Raw genomic sequence first — 21,036 nt, forward strand, 5'->3', positions numbered from 1 at the left:
GAAAGAAGAGAGAGAGATGTTAGAGAGGGGGGGGGATAGTGAGGGGGGGGGGGGGGTTAGACCATGAAGCAGCATAAAGCAGACAGGTTTACTGGTTGTTTATCATTACGGTACGGTTCGAATGTAGTACAAAAAGGGCGGATTAACAAAAAGGGCGGATTAACAAAAAGGGTGGATTAACCGAATCCTAACTGTGAAATTTGCAGACACAATTATTTCAGTTCTAAAGTCTTAAAGAACGGTAACGCCACCGCTAACAACAATAATACGTCATCAGACGGTAAGGATTTCACACACGGTACGGATTGGATCCTTACATCTGCCTCTCTGTGACACTGATTTTTTTGTGTTATTATTGGGTTTATTGATTTTCAGACAGACTGAGTGTATATTTGTATAAACCCCTTCTGGATTTGAGGCTAAGCTTTATTTATGAAAATTACATTTGGAAGCATCCCTTGTTGGTCGGAAAAAAGAAACAAAAGAGGAGAGAAAGAAACAGAGTGGGATGTCAGAGATGGGGGAGGAGGGGTTAGAGTGGGGGGGTAGTCGATATCACAAAGTTAAAACATTAAAGTGTCATCAGTAAATGAAATTACATAACTTAGTTCACACAGCAACAACAAAATATATAGTCTGCACACAACTATTTACAGATTACAAGTATAATCATAAATCAATGATTAAAGATTTATCTCCCAGGATTTCTACACACAGATAGATAAACACAATATTCACATTACTAATATTCATGAAGGGGGGGTAGAAAGAGAAAACAACAACACCCATGTCTGTATTTGTGTAAAGGTGAACAAGCAGGTGTGTTGAATGAATGTGAGTCTCTTAGAGAGAACCTTGATCACATTGAACGCTGCAGCAGAGGCAGGAGCCCCCCCCCCCCCCCCCCCCCCCCACACACACACACACCCCATAGCTAGGGGCAGACAGAGCAGCAACCCGGACGATCCAGGCATCCAAGAGCCCCCACCGTCAGACAAAGATTCAGGAGCACCCCCCCCCCTGCACCTGACCCCCACCACAGAAACAGAGACGTGATTATTGAGGCTTTTTTTAAATGCATGTATTATATTAATATTATATTGTATTGCAGAAATCTGCTTGATTCCTGCTTCAGTAACAGATAATAGGTACCAAGGTCACCAGTAGGCCTGTTTTGGACTTTAGTCTCTGTTTTCTTTCTGTACTGGAGTGTTTATGGAGCCACAACACCTGCAATGCAGACTAGACAAAAACACACCATTCTAATGGCGTATCTAGTATGTTTACATCTTCCCTTACTGAATAATAAAAAAGCATTTTAGCCTTGAGGACAGAGAGAGAGGACAGCCACAGAGCCTAACAGGTCGTGTTTCTCCACCTCTCCCCTTTTGGAAAAGGTTTGAAAATTCATGCAGACTCTTGTGTGTCTTTTCATTTCTGCACATTTCATTTTTGGACGTCCTGAACCATCTGAATCTGTGAAGGCCGGACGAGAGGCCAACAATTTGGAGACACAGATGGTTTTTCTGGATTAAATTTGGCCTGGATGAAGGGTTTCTCACGTTGGACTGACGACACGGGTGAACCCTACAAAGGTAAGCAGAAACCTGTCAATCAAATTCTGCATTGGGCGTAGCCAAACCAAGTGTCTGATGTCCACAAAGTGAGTAACTCAGTAAATTGTAGAATTGTACATTTGGGAAAATTAGATTATTCAAGAAAAGTGACAATAAGGTTTACAGAATAAGAAAAAAGAAAAAGTGAGGAAATGTCCTACACAGCAAATTCTCCAGTGTCATATTTTTGTAGTCAAACTGACCATACTCTTTCAGAGTTATTACAACAACAGCGAGTGTAAGGCCCCACCCCCATTTTCCAAGTGTTGGTGTTAATACTCGGAGTTAAAATGCTCAGAGTAAAAATTACTCTGTGGGGTGAAAAACATGCAGTGTAAAATCTTGACATTTCCCACAGAGCTCATTCAACACCAGCATAAAGTTAAATTCCCGCCAGTGGTTGTGACGTTGACTGGGTAAAGACAGAGAACGGCCATTGCAGGTGGAACCGTCTTTTCAGCCGACCTCATACATATTATTGAATCATTGAAACACACCGGTAAGCTAGTTGTTCACAACTCTGTTATTTAGCATTGAAGTTTAAAAAGTATTTGGACTTAAAGTAAGATAGCATTTTTCTATAGCTGCTTTGGTTTTTTTGAAGATTTTGTTTCACTATGTTAACCTGCATGCGTTGAAAAAGCAGATTCTGGCCTAATGCTTCAAACATGTTTTTAGTTAATTTATTTTAAATTTAAATTTATTTAAATTATTTTATAACATTTCGTTCTTCCTAATTAATTCAAGTAATTCAAACGTTTATAGTTTTCTCTTAAAAACAACGTCATTAAATTGGTGAATATGACAAAAGAAAAAGTTCATCCAATATTCGATGATGTCACCTGACTTGCGCATGTGCATGCATCCGCCATTCTAGGAGCAGCAGCGCGTTCGTCAGTTTCACAGCAGATGTGGGAGCGGTGGAAATAACATTGTCTGACTACGGTAAGTGAAATTTTCGAACTTTTTTGTGGTTTTGCTTTAATATAATCTTCTAAATATGCTTTGACATTCGACAACAAAGTTACAACAAGGCCTCGTGGTTTTGTTTTAGCCAGCAAATTCATTTGCGCCTTGTTGCTCTGTTGAGCTAAACTTTAAGCTAGCTTGTTTTTGCAGACTCACTGCAAAGAAGCTTAGGTTGCGTTTTTAAAATGATTAGTGATACTTTAATACACCGAAAGTAGCGGCATGTGTTTTAATAATTGCCACAACTATACCATATAAATGTGATCACCAAGCTTGAACTATATCGGTTTACGGTTATGTCGGCAATTCTTGAAATTGATCGGCGGTCGCCCGGGCGGATCTAGGTTGCAAACTAGAACTCCTCGCAATTTTTTCTGTTACTCGTTTTTTTTAAGACTAAAAGTCGTATTTCCATGTAAAGTTGATGAAACTAACACGAGAGTGCCTATAACTGTATTGACTATATAATACGCCCGTGTAGAAAACGCTAGAAGAAAGCGTGTGGGGGTGGGGTTAACCAACTTGCAGCTGCAGGGAACGTGAACAGGTGGAGGGGGGGGTGGGGGTGGGTGCAGTCACCCCTTATGATTCCAGACCGCACAATACCGCTGCTGCTTCTAAGTTAATACATAAATGGTTTTTATTCATAAAAATAACATATTTTGTCAGGTTATTTGATTATTTAAAGTAAAAAAGAGGAAAAACGGGAACAAATCTCCATCAAAATGAATGCGTTTTCATCATCTCAATTTGATGACTTTGAGTGTTACTCAACTGTGTAAGATTGTGGGTAATGGATGAAAGATCAAACGAAGCATCAGTAGGAAGAGAAGGAAAGAGGAAGAAAAACACCCCAAAGATACAGTTATGCGGGGGGGGGGTTTACAAAATTAGTGCATTTTTACATAAAAATCATTTATTTGTTTAAATATTTAATTACCAGCATCATATTTGCCATTAAGAGTAAAATTTTGAGGACAGAGTAGCAAATTTAAGTGCTAAGCTAGATTGAAGGACCCACAGCATCAGAAGAGGGTGGCAAAAAGACCCCCCCCCCCCCCCCCCCCAGGGTTTAGCACCCAAATTTATGTGTGTATGTTGGAAATGAAACACAAATTTACCAACTCAGCTGGTGAGTAATCCTTTTGCTGAACTCTTTCTTTTTAATAATAATAATTATTTTTATTTGTTTATTTATTTATTTTACAGATTTTGTCATCCATTCACATTGCTTCCTCAAGTCTGGCTATTATTTGGTAAGTATCCTTAACATTGAATTGGTTTTACAAAGGTGTTTCTTAGTCATTTTAAATTACTCAATTTTGTTTGTAGTCTTTCCATTTGTTTGTCCAGTTATGTAGTACAGAGGTAGTTAGACTGTCAGAAATTCTTAAACATTACAGAAATTCTTAAACATAAGTTAAAACAGTCATTTTGGGCGTGGTCACCGTAAAGTGCATATATTGTTAAATGTGTTCCACTGGCAACCTGGCATTTAAATGATAATAATACTACTAATAGAAAGTTGTAGAACCCATAGAATATATATTGGATGAAAAGGCCAATGCTGCATTCACACCGGACACTAGTCTCGAGTCAAATTTACATTTGCTGCCTCTATTTTCGACGGCTGTCCGTGGTCCAGTTGAAACCTTTTTCCAGGGGGTAAAAAACTTGAGGATTGTTTTATTGTTGTCTAAATGAATATAAGAATAACATCATAAGCCCATGGAGCTATGACGACACCTGCTCTCTGTCTGCTGGCTAGCGTTGCGGGCTCGATCACTCTATATTGGAATTTTTTTCTTTTTAATTTTTTCCAACCTGCTGATCGAGTCACTCAAAACGTCACGTGCCAAAGCGGATTCCCTGCTGCAAGGACAAGATCGTGCCTGAACATTGACTTAACATTGAAACCTGACGCCCTTGATGTGCGAAACAATTTTCATTGTGCTCTGTGGTCTGGTTTTGATGTGTATCATGTTATATGGGTGATTACTATAGGCCACATATTTTTAATATTCTTTGTTGTTCATTTTGATTTTTTTTTTCTTCTCTCCAAAGTATTATGACAACTGTTGCCACTGTCCCAACAGCTGTGTGTTCTTAATGCTAATAAAATTTTGATATGTTTACAGATGCCAACATGTTGATTAAAACAAAAATAAATAATGACCAGAAATATGTCAAGATCAGTGAGCCAAGTTTGGAGGAATTCTTGAATTCTGGTAAGCCATCAATCACAAACTGAGAAACTAAAGAAATTAATTACCTGTTTATTAGTCCAACGTTGTCTTAAAATGTGTGAAACTTTATTAATTTAGGCCTTTATGGTTAATAGTTGTTTAAAAAAAATCAGCATTTTAATTAACATTTTTTAATTATTTGATTTATTTCCTGTAGCTTTTTTGAAGTTCTCCATTCCACCTGTCAGTGAAGGAGTCAGAGTTTATGATGAATCAGGAACTGAGGTGGATGCAGAGGTCTTTGCAGAAGTTGCACAGCTTCCCAATGCTGGTGTATTTACCATTCAATTTAACAGTGGTAATGTTTTCTACCTGTTATGTACAAGTAGTAATGTAGTAGTAGTAGTAATTTAAGAGCAAGTTAACTTTGTTTTGTGAGTGAAAAAGGTTTATTTCTCAATCTGTGTTCCATTCTTTTGGTAGGTTCTCTGGTTCCCATTTTGACTGCATCCACACAAGACTTAACCAGTTCACAACAGAATGTTTCATCATGCAGTTCAAATAATACAGTGGTTCTCGAACTTTCTGTGTGCGATTCTGATGATACAATCATCTTGGATGAGGATTGTTTCCCTTCAAGAAAACGACAGAAGACAAATGAAGATGCTAAACAAGTAAGTTAATGTTGGTTGATTCATTTGTTCAATGTAGCCTGAGATGTATTCACTCATTTGATGAAAACTCTTTAATTTGAGGAGTTGCTTTCCTATTTTTGTTCCTTTTTAAAGGTTGTTGAATTGGCTTTGACCAAGAAACCAGGTGGAGACCAAATTGTTAGGGAATACAGCCGTACAAAAAGTCTGACTGATTCCTCACGCCGACAGATGATTAACATTCTTGCTGCAGATATGACTGAGATTCATGGGTAATGTGGATGTTTGTTCCAAGCACCTTTCTGCCAAGTATTAGGGGAAATATTGGCGCCACATATACATCATTTTGGGACTGGAAAATCTAAATTAATTTGTTTTACTCCTTCTCAGGATGGCACCACCACGGCATGTAAGAGAGATGTATGCTCGAGGCATAGTTCAGATGTTCCCTTACCTAATGGATCCATTTTCCAAAAATGGATATGTAAGTTCCAATTCTATAACTAACATTTTTACAATATGCCCTTTTCGAGGGTAAGGTCTCTTAGCCACCAATACTAAGTTTAATCACTCAAAATAAGACCAATTAGGCCAACCCAAATAAAGACTAAAATATGATTAGAAATTGGAATAACTTGATGCAATGCAGACTATAAAAAGTAAAATGCTTACTTCTTGTTTTTAATTTGAAAGGAGCATTTTTACGATCCTGAAAGTGGCACAGGGTACTTGGCGTGGAGGCTCAAAACCATACAAAGGAATAGTTCATCACAAAGCAGAAGAACACCACATCAGCTGGCTGGTGGAGGGCCGTTGGCTAGAAGAAATGCATCTTTTCAGTCAGAGATCACCCTGACTGAAGAGCAATGCAAGGAGGCCATATCGTTTATGAAGTATTCATCTGATGAAGACATCATAAAGCAGAAAATGAAGATGACATTTGAGTATCGTCACAATATGGTTCACAGTAAAGATAAATCCTCAGATGTCTTGACTGAATTTCCATGCTTCAAAGACATCAAAGGGCTGGTAAGTAAATATTTAAACAAATAAATGATCTTGATGTAAAAATGCACTAGTAACTGTTGGCATGTCTTATTAAAGATTGAGCAAGACTTCATTTTGCAGTTTAGAGACGAGGTGGCTGCCAAGTTTTTAGAAAGGTCAGTCTTAAACCCTGCAGTCCATATGACAAAAAAAAAAAAACCTCCCGGTTTGAAAATTATCACAAGATGAAAAGAAAAAAAAAAAAAAATCCCATCATCTTATAAAAACACTCATCGGCCTATTCTCTATTGTGTGAACAACAAGGCAAAAAAACCTTGATTTTTGACCAGGTTTATATGCTTGGATTTCTAATGTATAGGGGTCTATTTTCTTCCTATAAAGGTGGCCTACTGTTTTCAAACAGAAGGACATCCAGCAGAGTAAGGCTCTCCCCTCCTCAAGCAACCTTGAAGATCTGATCTACTGTGCAGAAGCTACATCACTTCAAGAAGAGGATGACATTATTGCTTCCGGTAGTTATATTATTTTTTTAGCTAACATTTCTTTGCAGCACTTAGCTGTTTTTCACGTTTTTTTTCTTTCTTCTGTCAGCATAAAGACTTGTTAAAATGTATTAGTCAGCCATTATATAATCAACTTTTTATATTGTGCAGGATGGGACAGTGATTTATCTTCAGTCATTCTCCTGCTTCACCTGATTCCTCCAACAGCCCAGGGGCGCAAAAGGCCAGGCAAGGTTTCTGCATCTCAAGCTGAGAAACATCTTGTTGTCTTTAAGAAGGTTAGTATTAGTATATTGTTGTGTGATTTCTTTCCTCACTCCCTTTTAAGACAGGTGGGGTGATTAGACATTTGCTTGGGTAGTTCGAGGTAAATGCATTTGTTTTCCCTGATCATTATGTAAGCATAATTAAATAAAGTTAATTGGTTGAATGCTATAAAGCAGGAGTGTCAAACTCCAGGCCTCAAGGGCCGACCTCCTGCATGTTTTTCAGAAATCCTGTCTTATCTGCTATTGATTACCTGGATCAGGTGTGTTTAGCCAATAAGGAGCTTCAATGGCAGGTTGGTTAGAAAACATGCAGGACACTGGCCCTTGAGGCCTGGGGGGTATTCCAGGAAGCATATTTAAACTAGCCTGACTTTGAGCCTGAACTCTGGCTGAAATCCGCCTGAACTTGCTTACTCTGGGTATGTCGGTTCCAAAAGACCGGATATGAGTTGGCGTAATTACGCTCGACTTGGTAACCCTGGGTTAACGCACGGTACATAAAGACATTCTCAATAGATCGCCGATTTCTGGAGTCACCATGGAAACACGTGGAGAAAAAAAAAGAGCGCGACACTTGAGACGGAAGTGAGACGGAGTCTGAGATTTTAATAACGGCGGATAGAAATTATAAGTCCATCAAAAAAGTAACACGGCTGAAAGATAATTTAGTTAAATTTATTCAAACTCAATAATTGTTTATACAACTCAAATTTACGTATTTATCTAACTAAATGTCACATTACTTCATCAATCTTTTTTCCATCTTAATTACTTATATTTCTTGAACTTTCATATGTCTAAGTTTGAGCCGGCAGATATGCTCATTTTTTAACAATAAAAAGAACGGAAAAAAATGCACGGAGTGCAAAAATTCATCACAGAATATTCCATTACTGACATAACAGGTTTGGGTGGTAGAGGTGCTATATAAACTCATCATCCTCTACTTTACTCTCACTCATGGTGCAGAGACTTAAGCATAGTAGGACAAAATAGCTTGGCCAAACACGGTGAAACACGGTAAAAAAGCTATACAACTAAACACATTTTGTAAAAAACCCACACTTAAACCCAAATCCGTCCAGACAGGCAAAGGGAATGATATCCCAGAATCCCTTGCGGTGCCGATTTAACAGCAGCATCAAAGTTACACCTACTTAATTGAATTAATTTGAATAAAAGGAAAATAATTGTCTGAAAACTATGTGTTATTTTTAAGGTGACCTAACAAAAAAATGATTTATCTTAACTGAAGCAAATAATTAAGTTAGATCAAAGTAAAAAAGTTTATCTTTCCAACATCCATATGTGGTCTTATCAGCCTCTCATGGTGTAAAAAGTATTATCTGAGCTTTTTCATCCACTAAATCATCTTCAAATGGACACGCCATGCTGCTTCACCTCTCTGTAAACAAACTAAGCTTCAACTAAACCTGCTCCGGACCAGGTTATGTTCAGAGCATGAGTTGCCATGGCAACTTGACCTACCCTGAAATATACCTCCATTTCTGGAACCGAAAGCTGAGGTTATCAACTTCCTTAGCCTCAAACTTATTGTGGGAGCTAGCATAACCTGCTCTCTGGAATACCCCCCTGGAGTTTGACACATGTGCTATAAAGCATTCAACCGTTGTTTTTGTTTTTCTCTTTATTTCTTTAAGTTCTGCCATTTTTTGGCACTTAACTCCTACAATATTTCAGCTATTGGCTTTTGGTCCTTCAAATCCTTGAACTTTCCAAGACATTCCAGGATTTCCGGGATTTTTGCTTACATGGGGAATCCTTGAAAACCTTTGCTTCTTTCTATGGTGCAGAAGCTCGCTGGTCCAATACCCAGCGCTCGCATTTTTCACAAAAATATATTTTTTTGTCCTCGTGCCATTTTCACTACAAGTATGGTCAACTTTGATAAAAAAAAATGTGTTTTGTTTTTTGTTGCCAATAATTACCCTTAAAGTTTATTTTTTTCTCCTGGAAATGCAGCTCCTTCATGTTGTAATTGTTTAATCTTCTTCATCTTCAGAGTGGAACAAGCATCCAAGAACATGTTGATGCCGTTGCCAACACCACTCAACCCTATCTGCTTGCGATTGGTACAAAGAAGAGCAGAGTCCAGGATTTCTTCATTGTTCTTGACAAGCAGGTCATTCCGTGCAAGTCAACCAGTTCACTTGGAGCTGTTGATGAACTCTTTAAAGCACACTTTGTTTTTGGTACGCTGTACAGTCAGATGCTCCACAACATGTACACCTTCATACAGACAACTGTCTACAATATTGATGTTGCCCAAGTTCAAGAGAGCCCACGTGTGGCAGAGATCAGGGCCAGAATACTACAGTCTACAGACTAGTTAAGAAATAGTCACACAAACAGAACAGGCTAAAAATTTAACTGCATTTTTTTTCAGATATCATTAGCATTTGACATTGTTATTTGACCTATTTTTTTGTTATGAGATTGATATGTTTTGTTTGCCGTGTTCATTTTGTAAATGTCAACAATCTGGTTAGGCATATGCGTTTAATTCATGGTTTTTATAGTGGCAAAGCACTTCGTTTGAAATGTGCTCAGCCAGGATGTTGTCATGTTTTTGGAACTTTCTCTGGTTTTAGAAAGCATTTGCTTACTAAACATTGTGAGCAAACTGAGCCTGAAGAGGAATCAGTTGACACTGTAGACAGTGATGTTAGAAATGACTCTCAGTTAGCAATAAACGAAAATACGGCCAGTATTTCTCAAGTTGTGCCTGTATCTGACAGAAGTACTCTTGACTTATGTGCATCTGCTATTGCGCAACTTCAGGTTGCTGGTGTAGCCCAGTCGACTTTAAATGGCTTTGTGTCATCAATGGAAGAGGTTGTTATGGACATACAGAGTCAAGCAAAAGCCACAGCTTTGAAATGTTTAGCACCACAAGACAAACGTTTGAAAATTAAAGTTGAAAAAAGTTTTGAAAAACTTGAAAACCCTTTTACGTCTTTCAATTCGGAAACAAAACGAAGCAACTATTTTCAACAGAAATGGAAAACTGTTGAACCAGTTGAAAAAGTTCTTGGTGTCAGATTGGAGAACCGAAGAAACAGATCTAGTGGGACTTACAAACAGGTTATTGTGACTGATAAATTTGCATATGTTCCAATTCTAGAGACACTGCAGTCTATTATCAGAAATCCAAATTTTGCACATATGCTGACATCTAGCCATCTTTCCAAGGATGGGGTATACTTTGACATACAGGATGGGCTCTATGTGAAGAGCCATCCGCTTTTTTCAAAAAAAGACTTTGCCTTTCTCATTCAGTTATTTTACGATGAATTTGAGACTGCTAATCCACTTGGGTCCAAAAAGGGTATACATAAATTAGGGGGTATATATTTTACATTGAGAAATTTTCCACCAAAATTAAATTCATCTTTAGTCAACATACATTTGTGTGCACTTTTTCATGCTCAAGATATCAAAACATATGGTTTTAACACCATCCTTGAGCCAATCATCAGTGATCTGAAGGTGCTTGAAACTTGTGGAATTACATCTCCCATGTTTCAAAGTCCTGTTCGTGGTAGCATTGTCCAAGTCACAGGGGACAATCTTGGTCTTCATGGAATATTTGGGTTTGTTGAGTCATTTAGTGCTCATTACTGCTGTCGTTTTTGTGTCACTGAGAAAAGTGAATTTCAGTCTGTGTTCTGTGAAAATGAAAGCATCATAGTCCGTACAAAAGACATGCACGCAGAGCATTGCTGTACTCTACAGACAAATCCACAACTACCTCATTTTTACGGTGTGAAGCGTTCGAGTCTGTTGAATACTTTGCAGTTTTTTGACACGGCAGATAATCTTTCTGTTGATGTGATGCATGACATTTTGGAGGGAGTTGCACAGTTTGAGGTAAAACTTATATTGGAATATGTACAGCAAAACTTCCTAACAGCAAAAGAACTGTCTGGTAGAACAGAGTCTTTTAACTATGGCCACACGGAGCGACGAAATCGTCCTCCTGCTGTCAAGTTGTTTGATGGTAGTAATGACTTGGGCTTGAATGCAATACAGTCATGGTGTTTGCTGCGCAATATGCCATTGATATTTGGTGATTTAGTGCAGAAAGGCAATGAGTACTGGCATCTTTTATTATTGCTTCTCCAGATAGTTGGTATTGTATTTGCTCCGGTTATAACAGATGGTATGACTATCTTTTTGAAACACCTAATCGTGGAGCATCATCAGCTTTTTAAACATCTGTTTCCTTCCAGAAACCTCTTGCCTAAACATCACTTCATGATACACTATCCACGATGTATAAGAAATATTGGACCGATTCTACACATATGGTCAATGCGTTATGAGGCAAAACACAACTTTTTTAAAACCCAACTGAAAAGTTTCAAAAATATCACCAAGACTTTGGCTAAAAGGCACCAAAGATACATGGCCTTGCATTGGGAAGCTTTTAGTCATTTCAGATTAATGGTTGGTCCAGGAAAAATGTTTTGGCTTCAAGATTTGAAAGAGGGTCCTGAAATTGCTGACAAATTAAACACAGCAATATCCACTAATGTTCTGTCAGTGAAGTGGGTGAAACACAATGGAACTGAATATAAACCTGGCCTAATAGTTTGTGTTGAGGTAGCTAATGAGATGCCAGTATTTTATAAAATCCACACAATTTTTGTCAAGGATGAGCAAGTTGTTCTAGCTCTTTCTGGTGTCGAAACTGTTTGTTTTGATGAACATTACCATGCATTCAAAATACTGTTAAAGCCTTTCCAGATTGTGACAGTGTTAAATATTCAGGACTTGTTCTACTATAAACCAATGGATGTTCAAATGACATATGGACCCTCAGATACCTCAATGTATGTGGTTCCGTATTGCCATCTAATGCAAGTGTGAGTGGTGTTAAGGCATTTGGACTTTACCTTGGACGTTTTTCTTTATTTCCTCCACTATATTTGGACTTCATAGTCAAGGGTCTCTTTCTACTCTTTCAGTGGTAATTTGTGTCCAACTGGGTGACATTTAAAGTGAATTGTTTTAAATTGAATGTTTTTATTCTCAAATTCTAATAAAGACCTTTTGTGACTATGTGTTCTTTTTTTCTGCCGATATTCTTAGTGTTCAACTTTAAGCATTAGTACAATTTTGCAGAGAATTGCCTTTTAGTTTAAAAAATTTTAACACTGCAGATATTGGGCAAAAATTGACACTGAATGAACTCGATGACCAGTGTCAATTTTAACACTTGTGTGGGATGCGTTTAAAGGAGTTAATTGTAAATAACAAAACTGTAATTGTAATTTTTAACCAACACTGTGGGTGTTAATTTTTGTCAAAGTGTAAAAATGATTCAACACTTTTTATTGTTAAATGTGAACAGAGAGTGTCAATTATTAACACCCAAAAGAGTTATGTTAACTCTGAAAATTCTACACTGTCTTCAGTGTCACTTTAACTCTGAGCCAGATAAGGACCGTATGTTATCTGGCTCAGAGTTAGAATCAACTCTTTAAGTGTTGCATTAACACTTCTGTTTTTACTGTGTAGAGTTTGGAAACTCCAACAGTTCTCTGACGGGAGGCTGGTTCACTGGGTTTGTTGTCCCGGGGAGGTGAGGACCCCCCAAGTACAGAATGGGACAGTCTGAAGACCCTAAAGATTGGTGAGAGACCAGAATCCCACAGTAGGACTGAGTGACAGAAATACCATGGTGTTGTAAATAAAGGCGTAGAGGCTAGTAGAGGCTCTGCAGGGTTGGATGTTCTGCTATGTGGTTATGGTGGGAATGAAGTGCACGGCTGTGCACGTGAGTGTGGAAGTCTGTGCACGTGAGTGTGGAAGTCTGTGCTGTGAAGCAGCAGCTTCAAATTCTGCTGCAAAGGAGGAGCAGCCGATGTCTGAACCAACGGAGACAACTTTGATCCTAAACTGTTTGAGAAAACTGTCCTCTTTATAGAATGATGTTGATGAGGAATTCTAGATCAGAATAGAAATATTTTTTATGTTATTCTGTAAAGGAGGAGTGAGGTTTAACACAGAGAGGAAGGTGTGTGTGTGTGTGAGAAGTGTGGAGTGAGAATGAAATAACATGGAATGAAGATGAAAACATTTGGATTGAAAATTATATTCTAAGACAGAATTTTCTAGAGTTTTTAGTTCAAAACTTTTGTTCCCATTTTAGATCAATTTTTTATTGTGAAGTCCTTTGGTACCTTCAAAGAGATGTAAAATGCTATTTTGAATAAAGTTTGATTCCTTCATGATCCTTTTAAGAAAATAAATAACATTATTTATGAAATAAGACAAAATTCAGGAAAAACATACTAATACATTTTAAAAAACAAAACAATAATAAAACATTAAATAGTGGATCCTCTCCCGTCATAATCCTAACTTTGAGGCTGCAGCTCATCACGTCTCACAGTTTGTGCAGCTGCATTGTGTCCTGCACGTCTGTTTTTCTCATCCAGTAATTCCAGAAGTTTATGGCAGTAAAACTCCTCACTGTTCACTTTCTACACTTATCTCAGACAGACATGAACATTTTCACCTTTTCTCTTGTTTAAATTCTGATACCTTCTTAGAAATCAGATCCAGGATCTTAGAATGAAAACAAAGATCTGATCGATCACAGATTTCTGATCTGAAAAGTTCTGTGTTTCTGCACAGGAGACACAGAGGAGATTGATTGACAGGGTCTCCAGCCAATCAGCACACAGAACTGGGTGCTGTTTAAAAAAGCAGCATAATCGCTCTAAAAGAATGAGCTAAACCGGTAAAGATGAACTGTGACGTAGAAAGAAGACTGTCTTCTGTTCTGTTTGACAGAGATTTTAGAGGCTTTCAGGTTGGAGCTCAGACTGCAGAAGGAAGAAAATGTCACGTCTTGATCGAGTTGCCAGATGAAAAAAATTACATGGGTCTCTGATACAATTCAATGGGCCAGACCAAAGAAGGAGGCGGGCCGGATCCAGCCCACGGGCCGTAGTTTGCCCCCCCCCCTGTTCTAATGAATTCATTTCAGTGAAATGATTTATTTTGTTTAGGGGTTAAGATACTTAAGTGTTTGTTGTGTATTTTGTGCTTTTGTGTAGAAGTTTTGATTGTGTTAAAAGTTATGGACTGTATAACTCTTTGCTTTGTCTGCATTTTAACAAACCATTTGTAGTTGTGTGTGTGAATTGTGTGTGTGTTTAGTTGGAGTTGTGTTGGTGACATGGCTAAAGGGAGATAAAGAGCAGGGACACCCGATGGCTTCATCGGGCTGCAGAGATCCTGCAAACCAACCATCAATAAATAAAACTTTAATGAATCGTAAATCAAACAAATGAGCTTCAGCTCACCTGCTCAACAAAGTTTAGTCGGTCTGCTCTGCGGCTGCGCGGCTTTCACCTGCTGCTCGGCATGCTTACTTCCACTGTAATCTCCTAAATTTACGAGTTTTTATCTCCTAAATTTACGAGATAAAATCTCGTAAATTTACTGTTTTTTTTTTTTTTGGTGGCCCTAAAACTCCGTCGTAATAAAAAGACTTAATATAAATAAATGAAATAAAAAAGGGAAGAAGATATTGAGGATTGGACAGACAATGCTTACATTCATTCTGTCCACTGACGGTGCTTTAGATAAATTCTAATCAGTGATACTGTTTGGACCCACATCCTGCAGGGGTGTCCAAAGTTTTTTTGTTGAGGGCCAAATACAAAAAAATGAGCAAAGGTCCAGGCCGCACACAAGAGGTGAAATATTGACACGTGATTACTGTGTATTTCTAACTCACCTATAATGTGAAGAACATTGCTCTCAGTGGGAGCAGTGATGCTGATCTGTGCCACATAAAACAAGCGCACGTCAAAATGAAACATTCACTCAGACAATGAAACCTCATTCAAACCAGGCAGTTCAGAACGGATTTATTGAGCAGCTGAAGCCAGCAGATCTTTACATACGTGGCCGTTAGCGAGGTTGACTGGCAGAGTGCACGATTTTGTAGTTTATAAAGAGTTGACTGTTTTCTCAGAAAAGTAGACCCAAAAAAAAAGGGGTTATGGGTGACCAACGAGGACAATTTTAACATAAAAACACACACAATTTAAAAAGCTCCAAAAACAAAACAAGTTATTTTTTGCATAAAAGGAATACTTATTCACAGTTCAAAATGGTTTTTCCTTCCGTGTTTGAAATCTTCTACACTCACTTGCTATCTTGCGTTTCTTCAATGCTGCCATTTCTGTGTAAATATTCTTCTTTGCTTAATTTTGTTCAGTGGAGAAACACCTTTCTGTGACCGACTCCATCTAGTGTTGAAACTGAGAAGTGCAACAGAGTTTAGCTCAAGCACCATTTGCGGGTTGTATTCAATTATATTTTCAAAATTTGCTGCGGGCCAATAAAAACAAACCCGCGGGCCGCAGTTTGGACACCCCTGTACTAGAGATTCAGCCTCTCCTCACAGCTGCAGGTCTGCAGCCTTGAGTTTCCCAGGGAGATGCAGTCAGAGCGCTTTGTTTGGAATTAGCTGCAAATGGTGTAGAGGAGTGTCTGTGCATGCTGGTGTCATTCAATAGAAACAGAGGATACGGTGTCTGCACAGTGTTAACTAAACAACTAATGTTTCTTCAGACTAGGAGTTGGGATGATGATATGATTCTAACTAACAAACTCACACTAACAGACCCAAACTATAATGAATGCACCTGAAAGTGAGAAACAATTATGGATTAAACATTTAATGTCAAAAGGACAATGAATTGGAAGAAGTCAATAAACAGATAATTGAGTTGCAGCTGGCAGTGGCTAGACAGAAAGCAAATAAATAAATGCATAAATAAATAAATGCATAAATAAATGCATAAATGCATAAATAAATAAATAAATAAACAAATAAATAAATAAATACATAAATACATAAATAAATAAATAAATAAATAAATAAATAAATAAATAAATAAATAAATAAATAAATAAATAAATAAATAAAAATAATTATAGAAATACAATGTCTTACGGTCACAACTGAGGCTCAGTAGTCGCATTTGTCTGGTGCATTTCCGCCAGGTCTGGCCTGGTTTCATTTTACAAACTATAACTAACCTATGAACAGTTTTATCTAGTATGTTTTCATCTTCCCTTACTGAATAATAAAAAAGCCTTTCAGCCTTGAGGACAGAGAGCGCGGACAGCCACAGAGCCTAACAGGTCGTGTTTCTCCACCTCTTCCCTTTTGGCAAAGGTTTGAAAATTCATGCAGACTCTTGTGTGTCTTTTCATTTCTGCACATTTCATTTTTTCGACGTCCTGAACCATCTGAATCTGTGAAGGCCGGACGAGACGGCAACAAAAGACAACGTGGATTGCTGTGATTGTGAGACTAGCAGATGATCGATCGGAGCTGCAGTGAAGAGGACGGCGGTGTTTGTGGGAGTTGGAGCTGAAGATCGGAGCAGGAACCATGTCTTCAGAACCTCAGTAAGGTTCTGTCAGAGCACAACTTTCTGCTGCTGAAGGAACCATCGTCCAGAACGAGCAGGAGCTCTGTCGTCAGCGCAGACTGCTGGATGTCATCTGGAAACCACAGCTGCAGCTCCACCACATAGGTATGTCACCTTCATCAAAGAAACAGAGAAGCCCTTTGAGATTCATGCTTTTCTTTTTTTCTGTTTTACTTTGTAATAATAATAATAACAATACATTTTATTTAGAATGCGCTTTACATTTTAGATAAAATCTCAAAGCGCTACAATGGAGGCAGAAATAAAAATGATTTACAATAAGAACAAGGTAAGACAAAAATAAAACAACAATGAAAGTACTAAAAATCATTATTAAAAAGGAAAGTTTTTAAGCCTTTTTTAAATGTGCCAAGGCTCTGTGGGTCTCTGAGGGATTGTGGAAGATTGTTCCAGAGTCGAGGGGCAGCAACCTGAAAGGCTCTGTCTCCCGTAGTGGTTAGCCTGGTCCTTGGCTGATGAAGGCAGTGTGTGAAATTGGAACGGAGGAGTCGTGAAGTGGCTTGCGGGAAAAGGAGCTCACTGAGGTAGGCAGGGGCAGTTCCATGGACACATTGGTAGGTGAGGAGACAGAGTTTGTATTGAATTCTGTAACGAATGGGTAACCAGTGAAGTGACTGAAGGACAGGAGTGATGTGGTCAAATTTGCGTCTCCTTGTCAGGACCCTAGCAGCGCAGTTTTGGATGTGCTGGAGCTTTTCCAGGCTCCTGCCAGGAATCCCAACAAGTAGAGCATTGCAGTAATCTAGTCTGGAGGAGATAAAAGCATGGATTAGTTTTTCTGCATCAGACTGGGTGAGTGAGGGGCGGAGCTTTGTAGTGTTTTTCAGATGGAAAAAAGAGACTTTGGAGAGGTGACGTATGTGATGATCAAATGTTAGGGTAGAATCGATTTTGACACCAAGATTTATCACAGGTGAAGAAAGCGGAATGTTGTGACCAGAGACCAGAATGCTTTTGATGGAGGATGTTTTGATCTGGTGAGGGGTACCGATTAATATGGCTTCAGTCTTGTTGCTGTTGAACTGGAGAGAGTTTTCAACCATCCATGCTTCTATCTCCTTGAGACATGCCTGGAGGGCAGAAGAAGTTATGGTGGGAGTGGAATTCATTTTTACATATAATTGTGTGTCGTCGGCGTAACCGTGGAATGAAATGTTGTGTTTACGAATGATTTGTCCAAGTGGAGATATGTAGATGGTAAAGAGTGAAGGTCCAAGAACAAAGCCTTGAGGAACTCCGCAGGTGACTGTGTGTGTGTGGGATTTAGCATTTCCCAGAGCTACACATTCTGTCCTGTTTGTGAGATATGATTTGAACCAGTTGAGTATGTTCCCAGAGAGTCCAACAGTAGTATGAAGACGGTAAAGGAGAACTCTGTGATCAACAGTGTCAAATGCAGCTGATAGGTCAAGAAGGATGAGTAGAGATGGGGAGCCCTGGTCCGCAGCCATGAGTAGGTCATTCATGACTCGGACCAGGGCTGTCTCTGTACTGTGAGCTCGCCGGAAGCCAGGCTGAAATTTTTCATACAAGCTGTGCGTTGAGAGGTGATGGTGGAGCTGAGCGGCGACAACTTTTTCAAGAACCTTGGACAGGAATGGTAGATTGGAAATGGGTCTGTAGTTTGCCAAGTTATCAGGGTCCAGTGCCGTTTTTTTTTAAGTGTGGTCTAATGATGGCGGTTTTGAGAGCAAGGGGAACATGACCAGCTTGTAGTGATTGGTTAATTATAGTTGTGATAATTGGACTGATAATTGAAATGTTGTCTTTGATCAGGGCTGTTGGGAGGGGGTCAAGTGAGCAGGTTGAGGATTTCATAGTCCTTAAGATGGCCTCAACTTCTTTCTGTCTACTAATTGTGCTAATCAAATTAAATTGCCTTGTCTTACTCTCACAAGTACAATTCACCAAAAAGTTACTTAAGTAATTGTAATGCGTTACTACCCACCTCTGCATATATATATATATATTTATTTCAATGAGTCTCTTCTGGTCCTCCAGACTCCTCAGACATTTTCTCCAATGATCACAGAGTTTATTGATCCTTAAAAAACCTAGAAACGTATAAAAGGCTCCTTGTTGTGTTTGTGTTCCTGCAGTCCTCCCCCAGCATTGGATGACTGAAGAGGAAGATCTCTGCAATCAGCAGAGGAACTTCAGGGTGGAACGGGAGGAACCAGAACCTCCACAGGTTAAAGAGGAACAGGAGGAACCAGAACCTCCACAGATTAAAGAGGAACAAGAGGAACCAGAACCTCCACAGATTAAAGAGGAACCATCCTGCATCAGTCTGGATGAAGATCAGCTTGATCTGAAGCAGGAGACTGATACCTTGATGGAGATTCCTACTAATGAGGAAGATGAGAACAGTGAAGCAGATCTAAACAATCAGCAGAGCTTTAATGTAACTGATAGTCAGGATGAAGAAGAAAACCAACATGAAGAATCAACATCAACTACAGATGAAGAGACAGAATCAACATCAACTACAGATGAAGAGACAGAATCAACATCGACTACAGATGAAGAGACAGACCCACAGAACACAGATCAGAGGAAGAGAAGAGACAGAAGTCATGTCCAAAGTGTGGACAGCTCTCACGTGTCAGCAGGTCAGTGTGACTCTAATGTTAGAAAAAATTACAAGAAGACAAAGAAATACAAACAATCTCAAAAAGAAGATAAACTTTCCTCTATCAAGTCTGGTAAAAACTCAAGAATAATCACTAACCCATCTGACTACATGGAAACTGTGTCTGGAAAAAGACGTTATATCTGTAAAGAATGTGGCAAAAGCTTTTGTAACAAATCTCTGTTCAGAATTCACACAAGAATCCATGCAGAAGATAAGAGATTTTCTTGTAAAGAATGTGATAAAAGCTTTAATTACATATCTAGTCTCAAAACACATATGAGAACTCACACAGGAGAAAAGCCTTTTTCTTGTAAAGAATGTGATGCGTGTTTTCATCAATTATCTAATGTCCAAACACACATGAGAACTCACACAGGAGAAAAGCCTTTTTCTTGTAAAGAATGTAAAAAAAGTTTTAGTCAAATATCTAGTCTCAAAACACACATGAGAACTCATACAGGAGAAAAGCCTTTTTCTTGTAAAGAATGTAAAAAAAGTTTTAATCAATTATCTAATCTCCAAACACACATGAGAACTCACAAGACTTTCTCTTCACAAACAATGTAATAAAGGAGTTAGTGTAAACTCTAAATTCTAAACTTTTCTGATAAGAGGTCGACACCTCAACCTCTGCACCACACAAAAATAAAACACAGAAACAGTGCAAAACATTTCACTTCCGCACTGAAGTCAAATGCCACACGTTTTTTCAATTGCCTTTTGTTTTGTGCTGGTTTCTGGGCACTGATTCGACCATGGAGGCCATTTGGAGACAGAATTCTACAAATTGTTCTGGTTAACACAGGGACTTGAGGTGACCAGGCCTGGTGGAGCTCTGCTGCAGTGGAAAAGGGGCTGGCCTTGGATTTTGGAACCAACAAACGGTCCTCCAGAGCAGTTCTCTTGCGGGGTCTGCCGGACCTGGGCTTGTCAAAAACATTTCCAGTCTCTTCAAATCTTTTTCTTATTCTTTGTACAGTAATATCTCGGACATTCGCGGTTTAATATTCGCGCCCCGCCCATTCGCGGGTGGCCGCAGATGACGTGACGTCACAAGCGTGAGACGCAGAGCAGCGTCTGCCTGACTGTTAGATTGGGGGTGGTAACCTGAAGAGAGACTGACCGTAGCTCAGAGGGCGGAACAGAAAGTCCTCCATACCTGGGAAGTGAACTGAGGTCCGCAGTCGGACACAATGTCACAAGGTATCCCGTGGTGGCAAAAAAACATCCTTGACATATCAGCGGTGTCAAAGGCAGAAGGGAGCTGGGCTAAGGGGATCAATTGAACATAATTTGGGAGGGTTTTAGCTTTCATATGAGACATTTCTAAAACCAATGTATGCATTAAAAGTGAGGTTATACGCTTTTGTTTCTACAAAATGGATAAGCGACAAGACTTTTGTCAGGGACTGTATAAGCATATTGCAAAATTGGCAAAGAGGTGTTTTTCCATTTCTGCAACCCCTGTCCCGAGTGAGAGGTTTTTTTTCTACTGCTGGGGACATCATTACCGCTAAAAGGTCTCTCCTCATTCCTGAAAATGTTAACAAACTAATCTGAAAAACTGAATACTAAACTGAAACTTAACGCAAAATCAAAGATAGGAAAAAAGTAAGATGACACACAATGCATGCGAAAACATTTTTTGGCAGTGGCAGTCATATCTCGCTAAGTCGTGCTCAAAGTGG

At 38.9% G+C, this 21,036-nt stretch overlaps 1 protein-coding gene and 1 long non-coding RNA gene across 3 annotated transcripts; both read left to right on the top strand.

Annotated features, from left to right (window-relative positions):
- Window positions 1-1,113: 1,113 nt before the first annotated feature.
- Window positions 1,114-20,281, top strand: LOC144988434 (uncharacterized). The gene is made up of 3 exons (XR_013652357.1): window positions 1,114-1,595; window positions 16,522-16,797; window positions 18,813-20,281. It is a non-coding gene; the product is annotated as an uncharacterized LOC144988434 (long non-coding RNA).
- On the top strand, window positions 1,932-12,289 carry LOC144981306 (uncharacterized). Of its 2 annotated transcripts, XM_078936900.1 has the most exons (13): window positions 1,932-2,115; window positions 2,494-2,561; window positions 3,795-3,841; window positions 4,724-4,813; window positions 4,989-5,129; window positions 5,255-5,445; window positions 5,560-5,696; window positions 5,815-5,908; window positions 6,118-6,453; window positions 6,529-6,587; window positions 6,814-6,944; window positions 7,086-7,213; window positions 9,228-12,289. In XM_078936900.1, the coding sequence occupies exons 4-13, from the start codon at window positions 4,732-4,734 to the stop codon at window positions 9,552-9,554; spliced, it is 1,626 nt and encodes a 541-aa protein (XP_078793026.1). In that variant the 5' UTR covers window positions 1,932-2,115; window positions 2,494-2,561; window positions 3,795-3,841; window positions 4,724-4,731; the 3' UTR covers window positions 9,555-12,289. The 2 variants fall into 2 exon arrangements, with proteins under 2 accessions (XP_078793026.1, XP_078793036.1); XM_078936910.1 differs by lacking the exons at window positions 1,932-2,115; window positions 2,494-2,561 and adding an exon at window positions 3,695-3,717.
- Window positions 20,282-21,036: the final 755 nt, after the last annotated feature.

The sequence above is a fragment of the Oryzias latipes genome, chromosome 2 (assembly GCF_053564925.1).
Source record: "Oryzias latipes strain Hd-rR chromosome 2, Olatipes_Hd-rR_3.1".
NCBI lineage: Eukaryota > Metazoa > Chordata > Actinopteri > Beloniformes > Adrianichthyidae > Oryzias > Oryzias latipes.